This window comes from Pectinophora gossypiella, chromosome 26 (assembly GCF_024362695.1).
Source record: "Pectinophora gossypiella chromosome 26, ilPecGoss1.1, whole genome shotgun sequence".
NCBI lineage: Eukaryota > Metazoa > Arthropoda > Insecta > Lepidoptera > Gelechiidae > Pectinophora > Pectinophora gossypiella.
Window position 1 is genome coordinate 6,585,619 of NC_065429.1, and position 21,322 is coordinate 6,606,940.

Genomic DNA, 21,322 nt, shown 5'->3' on the forward strand with positions numbered 1-21,322 from the left:
TGTGACCAATATACAACATAATGATGATACAAATTACCGATTGACCTCTCTGAGAATACCCATCGGCTGCTCTATTGAGTTCTGACAACTCCCCCTCCCCACACATGACACCACCCCCGCTATGCCCCCGAACTAACCCCCCTCCGTTGCAGGTCTGTCAGCAGCGCCATCGTCCACAACCTGTCTGTGAGCGCGGCCCCCGCCAACACGCTGCACCATATATCGCAAGCTCATCAGCAGATTGAGGCTGCGGCGATACACCATCAGCAACCTGGTAAGATATTCTAGTTATTTTAGGCAGCGGCGGCGTACGTAGTGGGGGCGGCCCCGGGCGGCACTCTTTAGGGGGCGGCAAAATTTCACAATCTATAATATATAAACCCGTTTTCCGTTGTCACGACATAACATAAAAACGGCTTGACCGATTTGGCTGATTTTTTTTTGTAGTTTACTAATAATTTGTACAAGGTTCTTAAGGAAAAAAAATATACATAAAAAAAAGTCATTTATTTCTGAAAGTACATACTTAACAGTTGTTCGTGGATAGGACTTCCCAGTAAGTAATGAGGATACTTGACTTGGGAATGTCCCGCTACTTCCCTTAGGTCTTACTAAAAATATTACAAGTTTGTAGGTAAATATTAAATGGTCTTAAGCTATGTATGTGTGAGATTCAACAAAAAATAAAAATAAAATTAAAAATACATTAAATTGAAATATCTAAATAAATGGGCGGCAAAATTGTCTTCCGCCCCGGGCGGCCGACACCCACGCTACGCCGCTGGTTTTAGGGATCAATCAGCTCGCGACAACAAATACTTGACCCCGATATCGACTACTCCACGTAGTCGACGATTTCCCTCATTCAGCGCTTATGCAATAACAATAACTCTGACATTAGGGTTGATGAGGTTGGTAATGAGAATACGTCACTCTTAGGGACGGTACAGAAAAGAATAGGCATTTGTTAGGTAAACGTGATCCACCCTCCACCACATCGTCACTTATCATCAGGTGAGATTGTGGTCAAACGCGAGCCTATATTTCTTTTTTAAAAGAAACATTTACTTAATTAAAAATCATCCACAAAACGACCTCCTTGGTCCAGTTCGAATCCCGGTGGGGACATATCACAAAAATTACTTTGTGGTCCCTAGTTTGGTTAGGACATTACAGGCTGATCACCTGATTGTCCGAAAGAAAGATGATCCGTGCTTCGGAAGGCACGTTAAGCCGTTGATGAGGTTAGTAGAGTACCACTTCACAACCCATATGATAGAAGAAGAATCCACAAAATCAATATGATGATACAAATTACCGTTTGACCTCTCTGAGAATACCCATCGGCTGCTCTATTGAGTTCTGAACCCCACAGTACACGCTAACATTTAAGTCATCACCGAACTCCACTAACGTGCTCCACTTGCGCAGGCGCAGCGCCAGCCCCCGGCGGCGCCGGCCACGCGCCCGCTCCACCAGGACAACCGGTGGAGTTCAACCATGCCATCGAGTATGTTAACAAGATCAAGGTAAGATGTGTTCTATATATAAGTGTTCTATTTGTTTAAATCATCATCATCAGCCCATTAACGTCCCCACTGCTGGGGCACGGGCCTTCCCTTTGGATGGATACGGAGATCGGGCCTTAAACCATCACGCGGGCCCAGTGCGGATTGATGGTTATTAACGACTGCTAATGCATGCGGGACCAACGGCTTAACGTGCCTTCCGAAGCACGGAGGAGCTCGAGATGAAAACTTTTCTTTTGTGGTCACCCATCCTATGACCGGCCTTTGCGAAAGTTGCTTAACTTCAACAATCGCAGACCGAGCGCGTTTACCGCTGCGCCACCGAGCTCCTCATCCGAGCTCTTCTGTATATACGGTAGTGGTAAATCAATGTATTTGACCGAATTTTACATAAGAGGCACATTGGCTAGACATAACAATAAAGTGTGACGTCAGTTGGTAAATATTGTGAGTCACTTGGGCAGGTTATTATGTTGTTGTATTCATAGTAGCGAAGTGTATTTGTGGTAGGTTTTCCTTATTATGTTGTAATGTGCTTCGCCAGTTTTCCATCCGCGAGTGAACGGGAAACTATTGTTATTTGTCGTACATTAACGACATCCCAACTTAAGTTGTCGGTATAACAACGGGTGTTAGTGACATCGTAACGAAAATTTTTAGCAATGGTTCAGACTGATTCTAAGTTGATATCAAGTGGAATTTTCCGTCGCAAAAGTACAAAAAATTTCATGAATTCCACTTCATATCAACTCAGAATCATGGTCTGAATCATCCCCCTCAGTATTCGTTACGATGTCACTAATACCCATACCTACTTGTATGGCTACCTATATGTACTTGCACGGGGTGTTAGTTACATCGTAACGAATACTGAGAGGGATGATTCAGCTTATTATTCTGCAAAAGTATAGAATAGTTCAAAATGTTATTTATTTATTACGTAAGGTATAGAGAACCGGAGAGGAAATATGATTGGCCACCTGATACGACACGATTCATTTATAACAAATATTATGGAAGGAAAAATTGAAGGGAAGAGAGGAAGGGGTAGACCTAGGATAACATTTATGAAACAAATAAAAGAGAAGGTGCAGGTCGTGTCGTATCGGGAGGTGAAGGTTTTGGCGGGAAGAAGAGAGGAATGGCGGTTACTCCACCGACAAGAGCGCAGCTCTTAAATAGAGAGAGAGAGAAGGATATAACAATAAATAGAATGTAAATCCACCACAGGCTTCGTCACTAAAATATAGAATTTAAAAATACCATGAATTTTGCGACGGAAAATTCTACATGTTATTAACTCAAAATCATTGTCTGAATCATCCCCCTTAGTATTCGTTACGATGTCACTTTTTATTTTTGACGTGACTTATTGTAGATTTGCCGCATATGGCATTAACTACTTGGCCGGACAAATGGGAAGCGCTGCGGGCTCTCACCCGGTATTACGATGTCGCCAACATTCTGTATATTCAATACCTTATTCTTCCATCAGTCGCGGTTCTCGCGGCAACCGGACAAGTACAAGCGGTTCCTGGAGATACTGCACGCGTATCAGCGCGGGCACAGAGACGTCAAGGAGCCGCAGGCGAAGCAGCAGACGGAACAAGAGGTTTACTCGCAGGTACAATTTATCATCATCATCATCAGCCCAATAACGTTGCCACTGCTGGGGCACGGGCGTTCCCTATGGATGGATAGGGAGATCGGGCCTTAAACCACCACGCGGGCCCAGTGCGGATTGGTGGTTATTAACGACTGCTAATGCAACCGGGACCAACGGCTTAACGTGCCTTCCGAAACACGGAGGAGCTCGAGATGAACTATTTTTTTTTGTGATCGCCCATCCGATGGCCTTTGCGAAAGTTGCTTAACTTCAACAATCGCAGACGAGCGAGGTACAATTCAATTCAATTTTCAATCAGAAATCAGAATCATTTATTGAACGTAATTTTCATGGATTAACTTGTTTTAACATTTTTGAATCTACGTCATCTACTTTAAATAGAGACAATGATGAACCCCATGCGATGTGCTTATGACAGACTGTCAGTGTTGATACACGCATGCTGCCTTCCTTCTGACGTCTCGATAACTGATCTTGCTAAGCTTTCTTTCGGACTGATAATCAAAATTGTACGGTCACGAGTAAGAAAGAAAAAATATTTATTCGGCATACTTAACACTAATTAACAAAAAAAATACTAATATGTATACACTTTGCAACCATGTCACATTAACTTATTTGACAATTTAAACCGTAAGCCTAATTAAATGTCAAATATGGTAGTGCAACAGGGTTCTAAAGTGTGTACAAGATATTGCTCATGACTGTACTTACAAACAACCCTAGCGATAAGGTCTCTTTTTGTACCAATTAGTGTGCCCCATTACTGGGCACAGGCCTCCCCTCTATAAACCATATGGGCTATGGAGCGTACTCCACCACGCTGCCCCACTGCGGGTTGGTGGTGTTTTTTACGGAACAACAGCTTAACGTGCCCTCCGAAGTACGGAATTTTCTTACTTTTTCGGACAATAACCCAATACTGCAATGTCCTAAACAAAGGACAGTCGCACGAAGTGACTTCGACAATGTCCAACGCTCTAACCACTAGACCACGGAGGCTGTCAGTATTGCCTATAATAATCCTTGCAGTAGTCAGAAGCAATTCTATCGATAGTGTTTTTTTTTAAATGGTTCTTGTATGTGCAATAAAGTGCATTTGATTTTATTTGACATATACATAAAACATAACATAAACAGCCTATATACGTCCCACTGCTGGGCACAGGCCTCCCCTGGATCAACCGGAGGGGGTATGGAGCATACTCCACCACGCTGCTCCAATGCGGGTTGGAGGAGGTGTTTTTACGGCTAATAGCCGGGACCAACGGCTTAACGTGCCCTCCGAAGAACGGAATCATCTTACTTTTTCGGACAATCAGGTGATTCAAACCTGAAAAGTCCTTACCAAACGAAGGACAGTATCACAAAGTGATTTCGACAATATCCCCATCTGGAATTGAACCCGGACCTCCAGATCGTGAGCCAAACGCTCTAACCACTAGACCGCTGAGGCTGTTGTTTATTTGACAAGTCATGCAAATATATTAGATTCAACGTATCGCCACGGTTTAGAATTCTCTTTCTTACTATGATAGCTTTACAGTAAATATAACGGGGGAAGCACATAATAACGGGTTCTTACCGCGTTTAAATGGGGATATGAGACTCCCGATATTTAGACACTGTTGCAAGTGCCATGATCACGGGATGACTGATGAGATTGGAGTGGAGTAGGTAGATCCATAATTTTCTACGGGCAGACATATCTGTCTACCCTCTTTCTTTGCCGCTTGTTTATGTTTTTGATATCGGAATGTTCGGAACCATATGAACTCGCACGAAACTCACTACGACAAACCTCACTCACTGTGTCCTCACGTTTTTTCACCACATTAGGCCGTTTCAAGCTTTGAAACAATGTATATAACGGGGGAAGTCCGTCATAATGATGATCTGTGTGTGTCCCAGGTGGCGAAGCTGTTCGAGAACCAGGAGGACCTGCTGGCGGAGTTCGGCCAGTTCCTGCCGGACGCCAAGGCCGTGACCAAGCCCGCCGCGTACCCCGCGCATGCGCGCGACGACACGCTGCTGCCGCCGCCGCAGGTAACACTAGCGGTTATTACATTGCCTAGTCAAGATGTGTCAAGGTCACGAGTTTGACGATCAGTTGATCAAAACTTACAAGTGTACACGTTCACAAGCTACAAGTTACAAGTACGTGTAAATTACGTTTATCAAAAAAAGTAGAGGGACTGTAATATACTTGTGAAATAATGTAACACTTGTAACATGCAATTTATATTCAAATTCAAAATTCAAAAATATCTTTATTCAGTAGTTAACATAGTTACACTTTGAATTCAACTAAGTTAATTTTATAAAAACAAAAAACTCAAAATCAATATGATGATACAAATTACCGATTGACCTCTCTGAGAATACCCATCGGCTGCTCTATTGAGTTCTGACAACTCCTGCGCACCTCCCGCTATGTCATCTATACCACATACAGTATACTAATAATAAACATTGTGCTATGCAGCTGCGTGAGGGTGAGCTGGGCACGACGTCGCCGCCGCTGCCGCAGCACCATCCCTTGCCGCAACATCATGCGCACACGCAGGTAAAAAAAATAAAAATTGTCAAAATTTTCATATGAGCTCACGGCTATATTCCAATTGGGGTAGTCAAGAAATACATCCATCGCATGATGAACTAAGTACCCACGTTATATTAGTGGGCTCTGTTTTCCGCATTTAGACCCATTATGCGTGCTATTGTTGACTACGTAAGCCAACCTAACTCCTTCCAGAAGCTCAGAAGCCTCCTGGGGTTTTCACAGGCTTCGCGGAGGGACCCCATTCCTTTGACCCACACACCGAGCTTTCTGTTAGGCCAACGTGATAGGTGAGCCGTATCGCCGTCTATAATGTTCGAGCCAACTGTGTTAGTGAAAACTGCACTTGAGATAAATTAATACCACTTCCATTCAATACTAGTTTTTAATCGTCTTCATTACCTCGCAGCAGGTGGCGAAGCACCCGGCCCCCGCCCCGCTGCCGCCGGCGACCACCCCACACCACCATCTCAAGAGATCACCCAGCTTCTCCTCTAGTACGCCATTGTGTAAGTATACAACTTTTTTTTGTACAATTTATTATATAGGATGTTCTTCTTTGCGAGTCGATGGCGATTGATACAAAATTTTTGCTGACCAATAATTGGCCACGCTTACGGCATTGTCAGTGGCTTCGTGAAGGTCTTTAATGGTGCAGGTGTTAGGGCGCTTAGCATAGCACAAAAGGTGAGCCATAGTTTGTGGTGATACTCCACACTCGCAACCATCAACCAGGTGTCCCTACCTGCAGAGATTATCCTTGCAGCGGCCAACCTGTTGTTATTGTAGGATGTTAATGACATCGTAACGAACACTGAGGGAGATGATTCAGAATTTCAGACCATGATTCTGAGTTAATATCAAGTGGAAAATTCCGTCGCAAAATTCATAACATTTTTTGGCAATTTTTTTTAATAATTTTAAATTCTATACTTTTGCGGTGGAATATTCCACTTGATATTAACCTTTCGAACGCCGGAACGCGGATCTCGACCAGACACAATGTAAAATCTATTGTGTCTGGTATCTCGGCATATGAGAGGTTAACTCGGAATAATGAGCTGACTCACTATCTCCTTTAGTTTTCTTTACGATGTCACTTACACCTGTACATGTACGTAAGTTTGTTAGTGACACCGTAACGAATACTGAGGGGGATGACTCTGAGATGATATCAAGTGAAATTTCGTCTCGGAAAATTCATGAATTTTTGTGTTTTTTTTTTTAACCCCTTGGTAATCCACCCCACAACCCACACCATAGAAGAAGAAGAGAAGACTGTATGTACGGTCACGAGTACTAATATGTATACACTTTGGTACCATGTCACATTAACTTTTTTGACAAATTGAACTGTAAGTCTCATTAAATGTCAAATATGTTAGTGCGACAGAGTCTTAAAGTGGGTACATTATATTGCTCATGTGCATATGTGTGACTGACGGAAGCGGAAGCGGTCAGGTACGCAGGATATATTAAGGTGCGCAGACGTTCGCGCAAAACGCAGGCGCACACACTCGTCTTACCCCTCCTTGCTTCAGTGGAACGGAAAACCGATACGACTGAAGGAGAGGTCAGATGATGTGTCTGGCCGACGATAACTATTTGCCCTCTATCGTCGCCCTAGGCCGTCCACCTTGCATATGTGTACGAGTGTAAAGTATCCATTCCCCGCAGCGGGCGGAGCGCCGCCGGCCAAGAAGGCGCGCGTGGGCGCGTGGGCGGGCGCGGGCGTGCGCGACGTGTCGTACGCGGAGGCGGCCAAGCTGGCCACGGCGCACGACTACAGCTTCTTCGACAAGGCGCGCAAGGCGCTGCGCTCGCAGCACGTCTACGACAACTTCCTCAGGTCAGTAACCTCTCATCTGCCAACACACCAGACACAATCAGATTTTTTTTATTTTATTAAAAAGGTACACAGACAGATTGTAAACAATACACATATGACATAACTCGAAACAGGTTTAGAACTAGTCTACAATCCAAAAAAAAAATAGTGTACACAGCATGACAAAATAGTAGAAAGAACAGAAACTAAGGATACACAATACATGTTTAATACTTATTAATACACTCAAAACATTACCATAAGGCCAAAACAAAACTAAGTAAGATAGCTAAAGAAGCAAGTGAGACCACAATAATCGTTTAAACTTCGCAATATTATTGTCGAAAAGATCAAGATCAGCATTACAATGCTTAAACATCATAGTCACGACACATCATTTATTCAACGTAATTATCATGGATAAACTTGTTGAAATACTACACTTCCTACACACATACACTTATAATATATACATGTTGTTGTAATTTTTTTTATAATCATCAAACACAAACCCGTTATTGAAAACCGCATCAAAATCAGATCATTAGTTTAGAAGATAGGTGGTAACATTACTTTGCACAAACGCACACGCAAACAAACATCTCTCACCCTAAACGCATATACCTGCTCCGTTATGTCTTGGGTAAAAAATCTAAAAACAATGCTAATTAAAAAGAGCTATTATACTGTAGACAAATTTTTAAATGATAAGTTTTAGTTTTAATACACACTTCCTCTCTTCCCTTCAACGTTGCTGTGCCCTACAGGGTCCATGTTATAGTTCCTATGCCTATGTACCCCCATTGACTACATGGAATCCAATAAATAACTGAGAATTAAGGTCAATGTAACATTTTTGAATTTACGTCATTTCGCAACGTGTTATGGCTGAGGAGAAGAAATGACAAGAAACTGCAACAGCAACACATCTTTTAAATCAATGAGGGTATACATTACAAGTTTTTTGGCTTTTGTATTTTATGTGTACTCGCAAATAAATTGATTTGATTTTTCAGTCCCTCACTACGTTGAATAAATAATTCTGAATCCGATTGAATATTTTTATATAATTTGGAGAACTTACAGACTAATTATACATTAAATGAACTAAATATACATGAGACAATGCTAATAACAAGTTCCCGCCAATAAATGAAAAGGTAGGAGAGAAATTAAAATAAGATAAGAAAAGTGGCTAGAATGATACATAAAGATAATAGCTAACAAGGAAAAGGAAAACAAAACCCTAAGTCAGTTCGAATGCAGGTGGGTTAGTATACTAATCCAATTTAACTTAACCATTATTATTTTATGAGTATAATTATAACATGAGTAAATTTATTGAGTCTCAAAATATTCTTGTGTTAGAATTCGCTTAATAGATGCAATACTAGTGTGGAATAAATCTATGCTGTTAGATGATTCATTAAAAGAGTTGCTCGTACGTATGAGAAACGCAATATAAACTATCTTCATTGTCACGTTTAATGGTTGGTAGGTTCACGCATTTTACACATAATATATTATTGTAATCCGGTCGATGCGTAATATTAATGTCATCATCATCAATTTAAGAGCTACGCTCTTGTCGGTGCAGCATTTTCCATGCTACTTTTTTAGGGAAAAATAGGGCAGTGGTTTCCCTCTTGCCTTCCGCCCCGCAGTACTCTGTCTGACGCAAGTGGGAATATTAACGTAATAAGGTAAAAAATAAATAAGCTACCTCGCTAAAAATAAGCTACGTCGACTGGGTTCCGTTGTAGGGCGTGTGATTACGGGTTGACTGCTGGGCGAATGATCGTCACTCGAAAGTTATAGGTGTAATTACCCTCGCACCACTATTATTTAAACCCGATACACAACACCCAACATGTCCAAGGATATATAAGTCCAGCTCCCTTGTCATATGCATAACATATTTATTTATTTATTTATTTATTTAGGTACACATACAGCAATACATATTAAACTTTTACAGACAACATTATAAGTAGAAAGAAATACTAGGTATATATGCTTGCCAATTACATGCGTACACAGCATTCACCGTAAATGGAAACAAACAAACTATATTAATACTAAACAATATAAAATATAAACTATATATATATATATATTAACACATTTTTTAACTAAATATTAGTGTACTTAAGTACTGTTTAACGCTTATAGCGACAACCAAAGTGATTTAGCACTTTACTTTTGTAGCATCGAGGGGAATCATTAAAAATATCGATGTTTGGCAATTTGTCATTAACTTCGTTGAACGTCGCACACATCCTGGCAATAGGATAGTGTAGGCCCAGATTAGTACGGTAACGTGCTATATTAAATAATTTAGATATGGGCTTCCGAGGATAGTTATATGGTACGGTGAGATTTATTGAACTTAACAGATTTGGGCATGCTAACACACAAACACATAAACACATAAATAGTCTATATACGTCCCACTGCTGGACACAGACCTCCCCTCAAGCAACCGGAGAACGTCTTCCGTGGTCCAGTGGTTGATCGTTGGGCTCACGATCCGCAGGTCCCGGGTTCGAATCCCGGTGAGGACTTACCACAAAAATTACTTTGTGATCCCTAGTTTAGTTAGGACATAACAGGCTGATCACCTGATTGTCCGAAAGTAAGACGATCCGTGCTTCGGAAGGCACGTTAAGCCGTGGCTCCTGGTTACTACTTACTGATGAAAGTAAGTAGTCGTTACATCAGCCATGTTAGGCATAGTTAAGCCAACATACTTGGCTAATATATGTAAAAATAATCTATTAGTAAATAAATTCGGATAGAAATCCCGTGATTTATCGTCGGATGTTTAGTGTCGTGTGTCGGTTTTTTAATAATAGCGAAATGAGGGTAGTTAGACAAACAACACGTTCCAAATTCAAAGTAACGTTCGCCTCGCCAGTCGTCCCGAGACCACGGCAGTAGCGTCACGGCCGAAACTTCGGGAATATTTCATAAGGTAATTGCATTTTTACCTTTTAACGTCAATAACCAATTATTTTTTTTAAAGAACGTCTAGGGCCCTTTGCCGAGGTTTTTCTTGCAACTTCTTTTCCCCGGCTATACAGGTTGTGAGAAGCTGCAGTAGTTTTAGGCGGATGAGACGTTCGTTATGTAAAAATTGACGATTCAAAGTTTTAACTATGTTACCTACTGAATAAAGATATTTTTGAATTTGAACTGTTCGATCTTTAACTTGTGTTCTTGCAAATAAATGATTGATTATGCACCCTGGCACGGATCGTCACGCATTGGGTGCCTCATGACGGGTACAGGCGTCGTGGTTGACGTCGGAAGAGATGGTGTACCGACTTGGACGCTTGCCGACTGGCCGAAGTACGCACAGAACCGCGAAAAATGGAAAGGAAAGGGAGGCCTTTGCCCAGCAGTGGGATCTTGTAGGCTACATTAGATTATGATTAGCTACAACCTCGTCCGCCTAAACGGGTTTCAATGCGTCGGTAATTTTTTATTGGGTAGTTTCCTAAGTCAAAGATAAATTATGAAATTCTGATTACTAGATAAAGACAGATGTAAAACTGACGAAAAACATTTCCTTTTTTCTATTTACGAGTTTCAATAACTAAAAAAGTAATAATAAGTCAAATTTTATCACGTTTTTCTACGACGTAACAGTGTGCTTTTTCGTACAAATTCCATAGTGATTTCGTGTTTTGACGTTTAGTAAAAAAGTAACTGATTTGACTGATTGGAAACTACCCTATTATGCGATTACAATACGATTCCCATTGACATTCAGAATTTGCCTTTCAACTGCTTTAAGACAGTAGTTAAACAAAAACTTTACAAAAAAGGTTATTATAAAGTTAGTGATTATTTAGAAGATATGAATGCATGGGATTAACTGTCTGAGAACTGATATTAGGCAGCTAAATTACTCAATTGTATATCAATATTTTATGTTTATTTTTATTTTTTTAAAGAACGTCTAGGGCCCTGTGCCGAGGTTTTTCTTGCAGCTTCTTTTCCCCGGCTATACAGGTTGTGAGAAGCTGCAGTAGTTTTAGGCGGATGAGACGTTCGTTATTGAAAAATTGACGATTCAAAGTGTAACTATGTTACCTACTGAATAAAGATATTTTTGAATTTGAATTGAATTTGATAGTACATACATACATGGTGGGTGGTATAATATATATCGATGCTTCGTGATGACCTGACATTATGTTTTTTTTGTGTGATTTTTATTTGTCGTGGATTTAGAATACGATTTCGCGTGCACTAGCAAGACCTAAACCTGATTTGACTAGCTCATAAGTCAATTTGAGTAAAGATTGTTAATTTTTCCTATTTCTAAACAGAACTCACTTAGTTCAGTACAATAAGTGATTATATTTCAATAAAATAACATTTTGGCAGCCTCCGTGGTCTAGTGGTTAGAGCGTTAGGCTCACGATCTGGAGGTCCGGGTTCGATTCCCGATGGGGACATTGTCGAAATCACTTTGTGAGACTCCTTTGTTTGGCAAGGACTTTTCAGGCTTGAATCACCTGATTGTCCGAAAAAGTAAGATGATTCCGTGCTTCGGATGGCACGTTAAGCCGTTGGTCCCAGCTATTAGCCGTAAAAAACACCTCTACCAACCCGCAGTGGAGCAGCGTGGTGGAGTATGCTCCATACCCCTCCGGTTGATTGAGGGGAGGCCTGTGCCCAGCAGTGGGACGTATATAGGCAGTTTATGTAAGATAACATTTTACAATAGTCTCAATGCGCGGTGAGATTTTTTTTTCCTTTTGCCCATTTGAGGGTCAGGCTAAGATCATAAGGCCATGCTGCCTAGTCTTCAGTACATTTCCTTTGCTGTTCAATTTCAATATGGAAGGTCAACAGCGCGGTAATAATTAGATCTGTCAAAGTACGTAAGCTAGTGTTGCGACGTTCATTAGCATAGTGATGTATCAGTCGAAGTTAGGTTGATCGATTCTCTTCTATCCAACACTATCTACGTGTTCTTGATTACTTCGAAGATTTGTTAGTTTAAAAGGTTAATAATAAATACAATACAAAAACTCTTTATTGCACTTGAATCACAAAAAAATGAAGTGAAAAAAGTATATAAATAAAAATATGCTTTGAACCAGGTACGAGAGGGGGCTGTATTTTAGACTGACTAGTGTTTGTGTAATAATTTGAAATGTTTTAATTATTCGTAATTTTAAGTGACAAATTGTATCTCTAATGCTATAAACTTTTTAATATATTAAATCCTTGTTACTTGTGGAAACTATTAAAAATATCTAATAATTAATTAAGACTTAATTAAGTTGACAGCACACGTCAAACGGGTTGCATACCAGTGAAATACCTATTTGATACGGCCGGGTTATTTTTTTAGCTTCACTACGCATTTAGCCAAATACAAGAAGTTAAAGTTAGGAAAACGTGGATAATTGTGGTAAGGAAATACGGTAAAAAAATTAAGGGAAACAGGATTGGAATTTGGGATATTCTAGCTGGGTATATATATTTAATTTAAAATTAACAGTTTCAATCTCTCCCTTTCCTTTACGGCGGATAAGAAAATGACGGGTGTAACGTAAATACAATTAATTACAAGTATAAACACTTTACAATGTATAAAATGCGTAAATGCGTGAATCTTGAAATCGTGGAAAGTAAATATCATAATTTAAGAGCCACGCTCTTGTCGGTGTAACGTTTTCCATTCTTGTCTATCAAGGGTCCTTGACTTCCTTACTAACTACTAAGACACGGCGCCTTCTCCTTAATTTGTTCCATACTGCAGTTAATATATTGACCTTCGTAACCCGTTGCAGATGCCTGCTGCTGTTCACGAACGAGATAATCTCGTCGTCGGAGCTGGTGTGCGTGACGGCGCCGTTCCTGGTGCGGCAGCCCGAGCTGCACAAGTGGCTCACTGACTTCCTGCAGCCCGCCAGCCCGCCGCACACGCCCACGCACGCCGCGCACGCCGCACACGCCACGCATGCGCACGCCGGCGCCATACACCAGGGTATGCAGCCTTTATTTCTTTAGTTGACATTCAGTGAGCACAGCCTAAAAAAATGCATCTATTGCTGGATGCGGGCAGCGCAGGACCGATCGTCGTGGAGATCCTTGGGGGAGGCTTATGCCCAGCAGTGGGCGTCGTACGGCCTGGTAATGAGAATTTTTTGACTCCTCTCACTTGGGGTTTCTAAGATTTCATCATCATATCCCGAGCATTATCCCGTTTTGCACAGGGTCCGCTTACCTAACCTGAAGATTTGACAGGTCCGGTTTTTTACAGAAGCGACAAAAAATATATAATAAATATCCTAGTTTCCAACTAGTCAAATCAGTTACTTTACTAAACGTCAAAACACGAAATTACAATGGAATTTGTATGAAAAATCACACTGTGACGTCATAGAAAAACGTGATAAAATGTCGCACTTATTCAGTTTTTCTTGATTAAAAATCATAAATAAGTCAAATAGAAAATAAGAAAAAGTTTTTCATCAGTTTCAGGTCTGTCCTTATTTATTAATTAGAATTTCATAATTTATCTTCAACCTAGTACACGATTTAAACGTAGACTATGGAACATGCTAATATATTCCCTCTCTATCCTCCAGGCTTCAGCAACTCGTACAATACGGACCGCAGCGAGCGAAGCGACCGCGACACCAAGCGGTACGAGCCCATCGGAGCGTACGGAGCACAGCTCAGACACGAGCGGCCTCAAGGAGACGCCGCTATGGATATAGGTGCGTAATTTACTTGGAAAAAACGCACTGCGAACAGATAACTACGATAGCTCTACTGCTTATTCCAAAGCCACTTTACCGGCAATGTATATTTTATAGATAGATAGATAGGTTGATGGTAGGGCTGGCAGAGGAAGACCGAGAAGGACTTACGATGACCAAATTGGAGATGTACTATATTCTCTTCCTTCCTTGTACAGACCTGACCACCTGCAAGCGGCTCGGTACGTCGTACTGCGCGTTACCCCGCGAGGCAGCCGCGCGGCGCTGCTCAGGCCGCACGGCGCTGTGCCGTGAAGTGCTCAACGACACGTGGGTTTCCTTCCCCACCTGGAGTGAGGACTCCACGTTTGTCACCAGCCGGAAGACGCAATATGAAGAGTATATATACAGGTGTGAAGATGAGAGGTTTGAGGTGAGTCAATGCTGCTTTTCTCTTGCTCTCCATGCTTCAGAAGGTTCGTTGCCGTTGGTCCCGGTTACTACTTACTCATATAAGTACGGAGTCGTTACATGAGCCATGTCACCTGAATTGATGCAATAAACGTTATTATTATTGTTATTATTAGGGGTCGTTGGCGGCTCAATAGGACCCCTGACACCAGGGTTGATGAGCATGGTAATCCACCTCACGATAGAAGATAGCTTTTATCATCATACATAACATACATAAAAACATAAGAATATATCCCAATTGGGGTAGTCGGAGGTACATCCATCGAAAAATGAACTAAGTACCCACATAAATTAGACCAATGCTTCAGTTGTGTTCAAGGGGGTTAAAATGGCCACATCGAAGCAATTCATCTACGAAAGCAATGTTGCCATTAGACATTTGTTTGCATTGCGCACTTGGTTTTCTATGCACAAAATAAAAAAAAAATAAAAAAAAAATGTCAAATTGCAACATTTCTTAACCTCTCAGCTGCTTTGTCTCAGATCTAAGCAACCCCCTATTTCTGCTTAGTCTCAGATCTGAGACAAGATTACAGTGGTCAACTTTTACGCAAATATAAATTTTAATACAGCTGCTATAGGTGTTTTATTGCTTGTTTCCAATTCATAATAAAATAATCTACCAAAGACAATATTCACTCATTCAAATTTTGCCACCATTCAGCTAAACGGCTCTTTTCAAATTTGAATGTCGTTGAGCGAACAAAGTTTCGAGTGCTCCGTACGAAAGTTTGTGTTTTTTGTGTGAAATTCATTAGAAAGGTAAGTGGATGTAACTTTTATATATTTGAGAAACTATACTATGAAGAATTACCTGAGATTTCTCTAAAATATGAACATAAAAGATAAAAATAGGATAACTGTTCCTTAGAGCTGCAGCGGTACGGTATGTTTCTAGGGTTTTTTCTTGTATGTATAATATTCCAAGCTAGTTTGTTTTTATGTCAACTTGTTGTAAATTTTATAACAATTACAATTTATACCAGTTTCCTTACAATAAATTCGTAATATCACCAAAATTCGTCATTTTCCGTGACTGAGTTATTGAAACACACACACACACATGAACAAGAATGCCGCCATCTTGTCATGTAAATACACGACGACCGTTAGAGATACACAGTATGTTCCCAAATTTCAAATTGTACTGGAATAACGTTATAAACAGAGATGTGGAAATAATAGTGAATCGTTCAATTTGATAACCAAATAGAATGTTGTCATGACAAATGGGATTTTTTTTTGTATTAGTATGTTTGTTTTATTATTAGTATCTTTTGTCTCCCCACGAAGGAACTATGGTGAACATCTCAGACACCAAACTTTACATATGCTTTCTTATTCGGTAGAGACTTCTAATTTTGGCCATGGTTTACTGCTGCAGCCAGGACTGTCTTCTCATGATGGAACTCCTCAACGGTGAACAGCTCAGTCGTCAAACTTTACATAGGCTTTGTTCTTGGGTAGAGGATCCTAGTTTCGGGCATGGTTTACTGCTGCAGTCAGGACTGTCTTCTCATGATGGAACTCCTCAACGGTGAACAGCTCAGTCGTCAAACTTTACATAGGCTTTGTTCTTGGGTAGAGGATCCTAGTTTCGGGCATGGTTTACTGCTGCAGCCAGGACTGTCTTCTCATGATGGAACTCCTCAACGGTGAACAGCTCAGTCGTCAAACTTTACATAGGCTTTGTTCTTGGGTAGAGGATCCTAGTTTCGGGCATGGTTTACTGCTGCAGTCAGGACTGTCATCTCATGATGGAACTCCTCAACGGTGAACAGCTCAGTCGTCAAACTTTACATAGGCTTTGTTCTTGGGTAGAGGATCCTAGTTTCGGGCATGGTTTACTGCTGCAGTCAGGACTGTCTTCTCATGATGGAACTCCTCAACGGTGAACAGCTCAGTCGTCAAACTTTACATAGGCTTTGTTCTTGGGTAGAGGATCCTAGTTTCGGGCATGGTTTACTGCTGCAGCCAGGACTGTCTTCCCAGGAGAGAACTTCTCAACGATGAATAGTTCAGTAGCCAAATTTTGTACAAAATTAAGTGGAACGTGATTTTCATTACGGTCTTTTCGTCTTACAATTTTTATAGCATATCCGTAAATAGAATTGTAGGTACATATCTATTGCCCATTGCTTATACAACAGTACGTTCAGATTATGTAGTTTACGCACCCGCTTGTTTTTTAGAAAAATGGATGCTCCTAGCACTTCCTCGGCTACGCCCTCTACTAGTGGACCAAAACCACTAGTGGTAGGCAAAAAAGTCGTAATAACGCCAGAGGGAACCCTGACGTTGACCGAGGACGTCCTGTTGGAGAAAACTGCTTCGGGACGTCTTAAAGTACGTATCTAATAAATACTTCTGACGTTGTGCTCTTATTTCTTTTAATTTAAATTACTATAGCATACCACTTTATTATACAGAGTTTCTGTCCAGAGACGATTCATGTGGGAGAAGGCTTGTCTCTCATAGACGAGGGCGGAAGTCACCTTAGACCGCGCAATCTTTTTCCCGAAACGAATGCTGAAAGGGTAAGCATATTAAAATCTATTTCACTATGGTGTGGTGTGTGGATTACAGGTGCAGTTTGAGAGTTTTGAGCTATTGTCTGTGTTTTGGATGCGTGTATCTGCTTCTTTACATTTGTATAGATAATTAGTTTAACTTTAAAAGTTTACGGGAAACTAACTAAACTTAACTTTAAAAGTTGTCTGCAATTATGGAAACTTCGTCTATGATGATTTCGCTTGAATATGATTTATTTATTCAAATGGAGATAACCTAATAGGTGGATACGGGCGGCGCAAGACCGATTTTTGTGGAGTCCGGCAGTGGACGTCTTTCGGCTGATATATAGAACCTAATACGTACTATAAAGGAGACTGATTAGTGTGACTTGTGTAGAACTAACATGTTTTGGGTGTATTTCCTTATTAATTTTTCGAACGACACTAATCTTATTTGGATGCAGACGACCTAATTGCTAAGAGCTATAATATATGCAAGTTGTGTGGAACTAACGATATTCTATAATTGTTTTACCTTAACATTCGACATGTGTGCAACTAACTGTGGTTTGGGTGCTTTTGCATGAGAATATTTGTCATGTTTTGATAGGATGAAGGAGACATTTTCGACGAGCCGCTTGCTCAAGCTCTTGCGGGGGACTCCGGGAGTGAAGCTGACGACGGGGAGGAGCTCACCCTGGAAGAGCTTCAGCAAATATTAGAGACGGCTGAGGACGAGGACGAGGCCGAGGCCGAGGATACTTCGGAGGAGCTCCAGTGGAGCGAAGATTTTTCAAGTTTCCGCGCGGTGCAAGAGGACTTAAATGAGAGCGTTGGTCCTAAAATTGTTGGAACACGACCTTTCGCGTTGTTCCAACAAATTTGGGACCAACCTCTCATGGAGTCAATTGCCACGGAAACAAATAGGTTTGCGTGGCAACATATTGCTCCACACTTCGAGGTGGAAGACGAACTTGCCGAAAAAAGCCGACTAAGGCAGTGGGCCGACACCTCTGTGGGAGAGCTGTACAAGCTGTTTTCTGTTTTATTGCTAATGGGGATGTGCGTTAGGGGACGGCTGGACGAGTATTGGTCAACAGGAATTTTGGGAATGCCGGGATTTCGAAAAATCATGCAAAAAGATCGCTTTTTATTACTCATGCGCTTCCTGCATTTCGCTGATAATAACACAATTCATCACGGGGATGACAAAAAACTAGCGAAAATCAGGCCCCTTTTAGAACATCTAAACAAAAAGTTTGCCGATATCTACTCGCCTCGCAGAGAGATGAGTATAGATGAATCGTTGCTGCTTTGGAAAGGACGTATAAGTTGGATGCAGTGCATCCGCTCCAAAGCAGCAAGATTTGGAATAAAAACATATGAACTCTGCGAGGCTGTGTCGGGGTACGTGCTCAAAGTGATTATTTACACCGGAAAAGGGACATTACCCAGGGCATCGGTGTTTGGGTTTTCGTCTTCTACTGCCAAGATAGTTCTGGAACTTTTCAAGGACTATCTTGGCAGGGGATTTACCCTTTTTATGGACAATTTCTACAACTCAATTGCATTGACCAGATTTCTAAAATCAAAAAAAACTGATGTCGTGGGAACCCTCAACAGGCGCCGCGTGGATTGTCCCCAAGACATCAAGGCCATAAACGAAAAGAGGATGGAAAGGGGCGCAGTGGTAAGCCGGCACTGTGGTGACGTTTCAGTAGTAGCTTGGAAAGACGTAAAACTTGTCACCACAGTGTCGACTTACCATAATGCGGATATGGCACAAGGCAGGCGGGCTGGGCAAGCGATAATGAAGCCAAATGTCATACATGAATATAACAAATTCATGGGTGGTGTGGACTTGAAAGACCAAAAATTATCCATGTATTTATTAGAGAGGAAGAGGGGTATAAAATGGTATATAAAAGTTTTTCGTAGACTATTTAATGTATCTATTTTAAACTGTTATATTATATATTGCTCCAACATTGGCCAAGGACAAAAAATGTCGCACAGACAATTTAGATACCTCTTAGCGGAGGAACTTTGTGCGCAGACTGGCGCTAATGTTGCGACTCGGCAGCGCCAGAATATCACCAGCACCAGGCTTGACAGGAGTCTCGACCACACTCCGGAACATTTGTGCATCGAAGGTGAGCGAACCTTGAAACAAGTGCGGTTCCAAAGAGGGCGTTGCGTTAGATGTGCCGCGAAGAAAGAGAGGGGCCAAACAAACATCCAGTGCAGCAACTGCAAAGTTTTTCTTTGTGTTGGCCAGTGTTGGAGGGAATATCATAGTTTAGATAATTTGTAGTAGGTTTATGTATTTATTTTACAGTATTATTTTATGTAATATATGTATATAATATTGTATTGAATAGATAAGTATTATATATGTAAAAATCATAATTATGTATGTGTATAAATAAATATATTTTCTGGTCTTTCAAGTCCACACCACATTATTTGTTATTTCAAAATCTTTATAAAGTAACGAAGTACGTTTTTATAATAATGTGAGCATGTGCCGTCCGCATCCAAGGTTTCCCGCGACCTTCACAAGATCGTCAGTCCACCTTGTGGGGGACCTGCCCACGCTACGTTTTCCGTTGCGTGGTCGCCACTCGAGAACTTTTCCACCTCAACGCCTGTCAGTTCTGCGAACAATGTGCTCTGCCCACTGCCACTTATGGTTTGCGATTTTTCGAGCTATGTCAATTGTATTGTATTGTCTAGATGTGTCAAGTACCTGGCTGTGTACCTTTACTTATGTACAAGTGCAAGTACCCGTCTAATTTTTGATGATTATAATTTTTGTTTATTATTATAGGCAATTACAAGAAATATAAATTATTATATTATGATTTTTAGCTTATTTAGTACTACTACCTTTAATTAAAAATCTTAACCTAAACTAATTCTATTTGTTTTATTTCTAAAATAAAATAATAAAACTATGACTGTTTGTTTTATTTCTAATAATGAACATCCTGTATATACGTACAGATCTGAGCCAAAGCATACGGTTGTATGCTTTCTGTGCTCAGATCTGAGACAAAGCAGTTGGACATTTATAAGGTGACGCCATCTTGGAACAGATCTGAGACAAAGCAGATGACCACTCAACGCGAGTCACGCACACATTCATACAAAAATCCAAATAAACATTGATAATAAATTATCATTTTAGAAAAATAAAAGTATTGTAGCTATGGTAGTGAATTATACAGTTAGAAAGACAATTTTTCAAGCTTGCCACACATATTTTTTAGTGAACCATAGACTACAGACTTGCAGAAAAAAACTACCAAAACAAGAGGTTAGGTAAACTAGTACCTTTTTTAGTTTTTGCATTATTTTGGTGTGTAAATGATATAAATAAGCATATTTCACAACGTTTATCGAAATACTAATATATAAATATCTGTTCAAAAGTCTGAACTTCATCTAATTCCAAATAGTTTGCATAAAAACTGAAGGCAAAGTTCGATGTGAAGAAACGGAAAAAGGTCAATTTGTGAATAAAACTTGCTATTTTCAAAGTGATATTTGCAAGTGTATTTCTATTAGAAACTAGTAAATATTGTGTGTAGTGGATTTTCCGAAGATTCGTCAGTGTAAAATCATAAATAAAACCCAAAATAAATTTCAGTTTTTCTTATAAATCATTGTTATTTGGTAACAAGTACACTTTTGGTCAAATGTCTATGTTGAAGGGTCTGTAAAATATAAATAAAGAATGTTTTATTATCAGAAAAGAATAGACAAGATTGCCTATTTATCTAGCTTACAGAATCAGTTATCAATCTATGATGTCTTGAACATTTTTTTGGAGAAATTCATATATTTCTAAGTCAAGTCGCGGGCGCGCGGGCGAGCGCCCGAAACCTCCGCAGACGACGGTACCATTTTTGCGCAGCACTGTCGCAGCTGAGAGGTTAAATGAATTGCTTCGATGTGGCTATTTTAACCCCCCAGTTCAGTGGTAACTCGTTGCTCTTCATCATCATCAATTTAAGAGCCACGCTCTTGTCGGTGCAGCATTTTCCATGCAATTTTTTAG

The 21,322-nt window shown here is 40.6% G+C and overlaps 2 protein-coding genes across 5 annotated transcripts in view; both read left to right on the forward strand.

Moving 5' to 3' along the window:
* Positions 1 to 21,322, forward strand: part of LOC126378335 (paired amphipathic helix protein Sin3b) — a 67,485-nt gene that overhangs the window by 22,974 nt on the left and 23,189 nt on the right. For all 4 annotated transcript variants that reach the window (XM_050026585.1, XM_050026586.1, XM_050026584.1 and 1 more), the window contains exons 8-17: positions 153 to 274; positions 1,432 to 1,529; positions 3,025 to 3,153; positions 5,068 to 5,202; positions 5,642 to 5,722; positions 6,126 to 6,225; positions 7,394 to 7,565; positions 13,358 to 13,554; positions 14,159 to 14,290; positions 14,491 to 14,705. In XM_050026585.1, the coding sequence (XP_049882542.1) occupies positions 153 to 274; positions 1,432 to 1,529; positions 3,025 to 3,153; positions 5,068 to 5,202; positions 5,642 to 5,722; positions 6,126 to 6,225; positions 7,394 to 7,565; positions 13,358 to 13,554; positions 14,159 to 14,290; positions 14,491 to 14,705 (1,381 nt within the window). The remainder of the gene's footprint in view (positions 1 to 152; positions 275 to 1,431; positions 1,530 to 3,024; positions 3,154 to 5,067; positions 5,203 to 5,641; positions 5,723 to 6,125; positions 6,226 to 7,393; positions 7,566 to 13,357; positions 13,555 to 14,158; positions 14,291 to 14,490; positions 14,706 to 21,322) is intronic.
* On the forward strand, positions 16,505 to 21,203 carry LOC126378427 (piggyBac transposable element-derived protein 4-like). The gene is made up of 2 exons (XM_050026782.1): positions 16,505 to 17,092; positions 17,176 to 21,203. The coding sequence occupies exon 2, from the start codon at positions 18,158 to 18,160 to the stop codon at positions 19,571 to 19,573; it is 1,416 nt and encodes a 471-aa protein (XP_049882739.1). The 5' UTR covers positions 16,505 to 17,092; positions 17,176 to 18,157; the 3' UTR covers positions 19,574 to 21,203.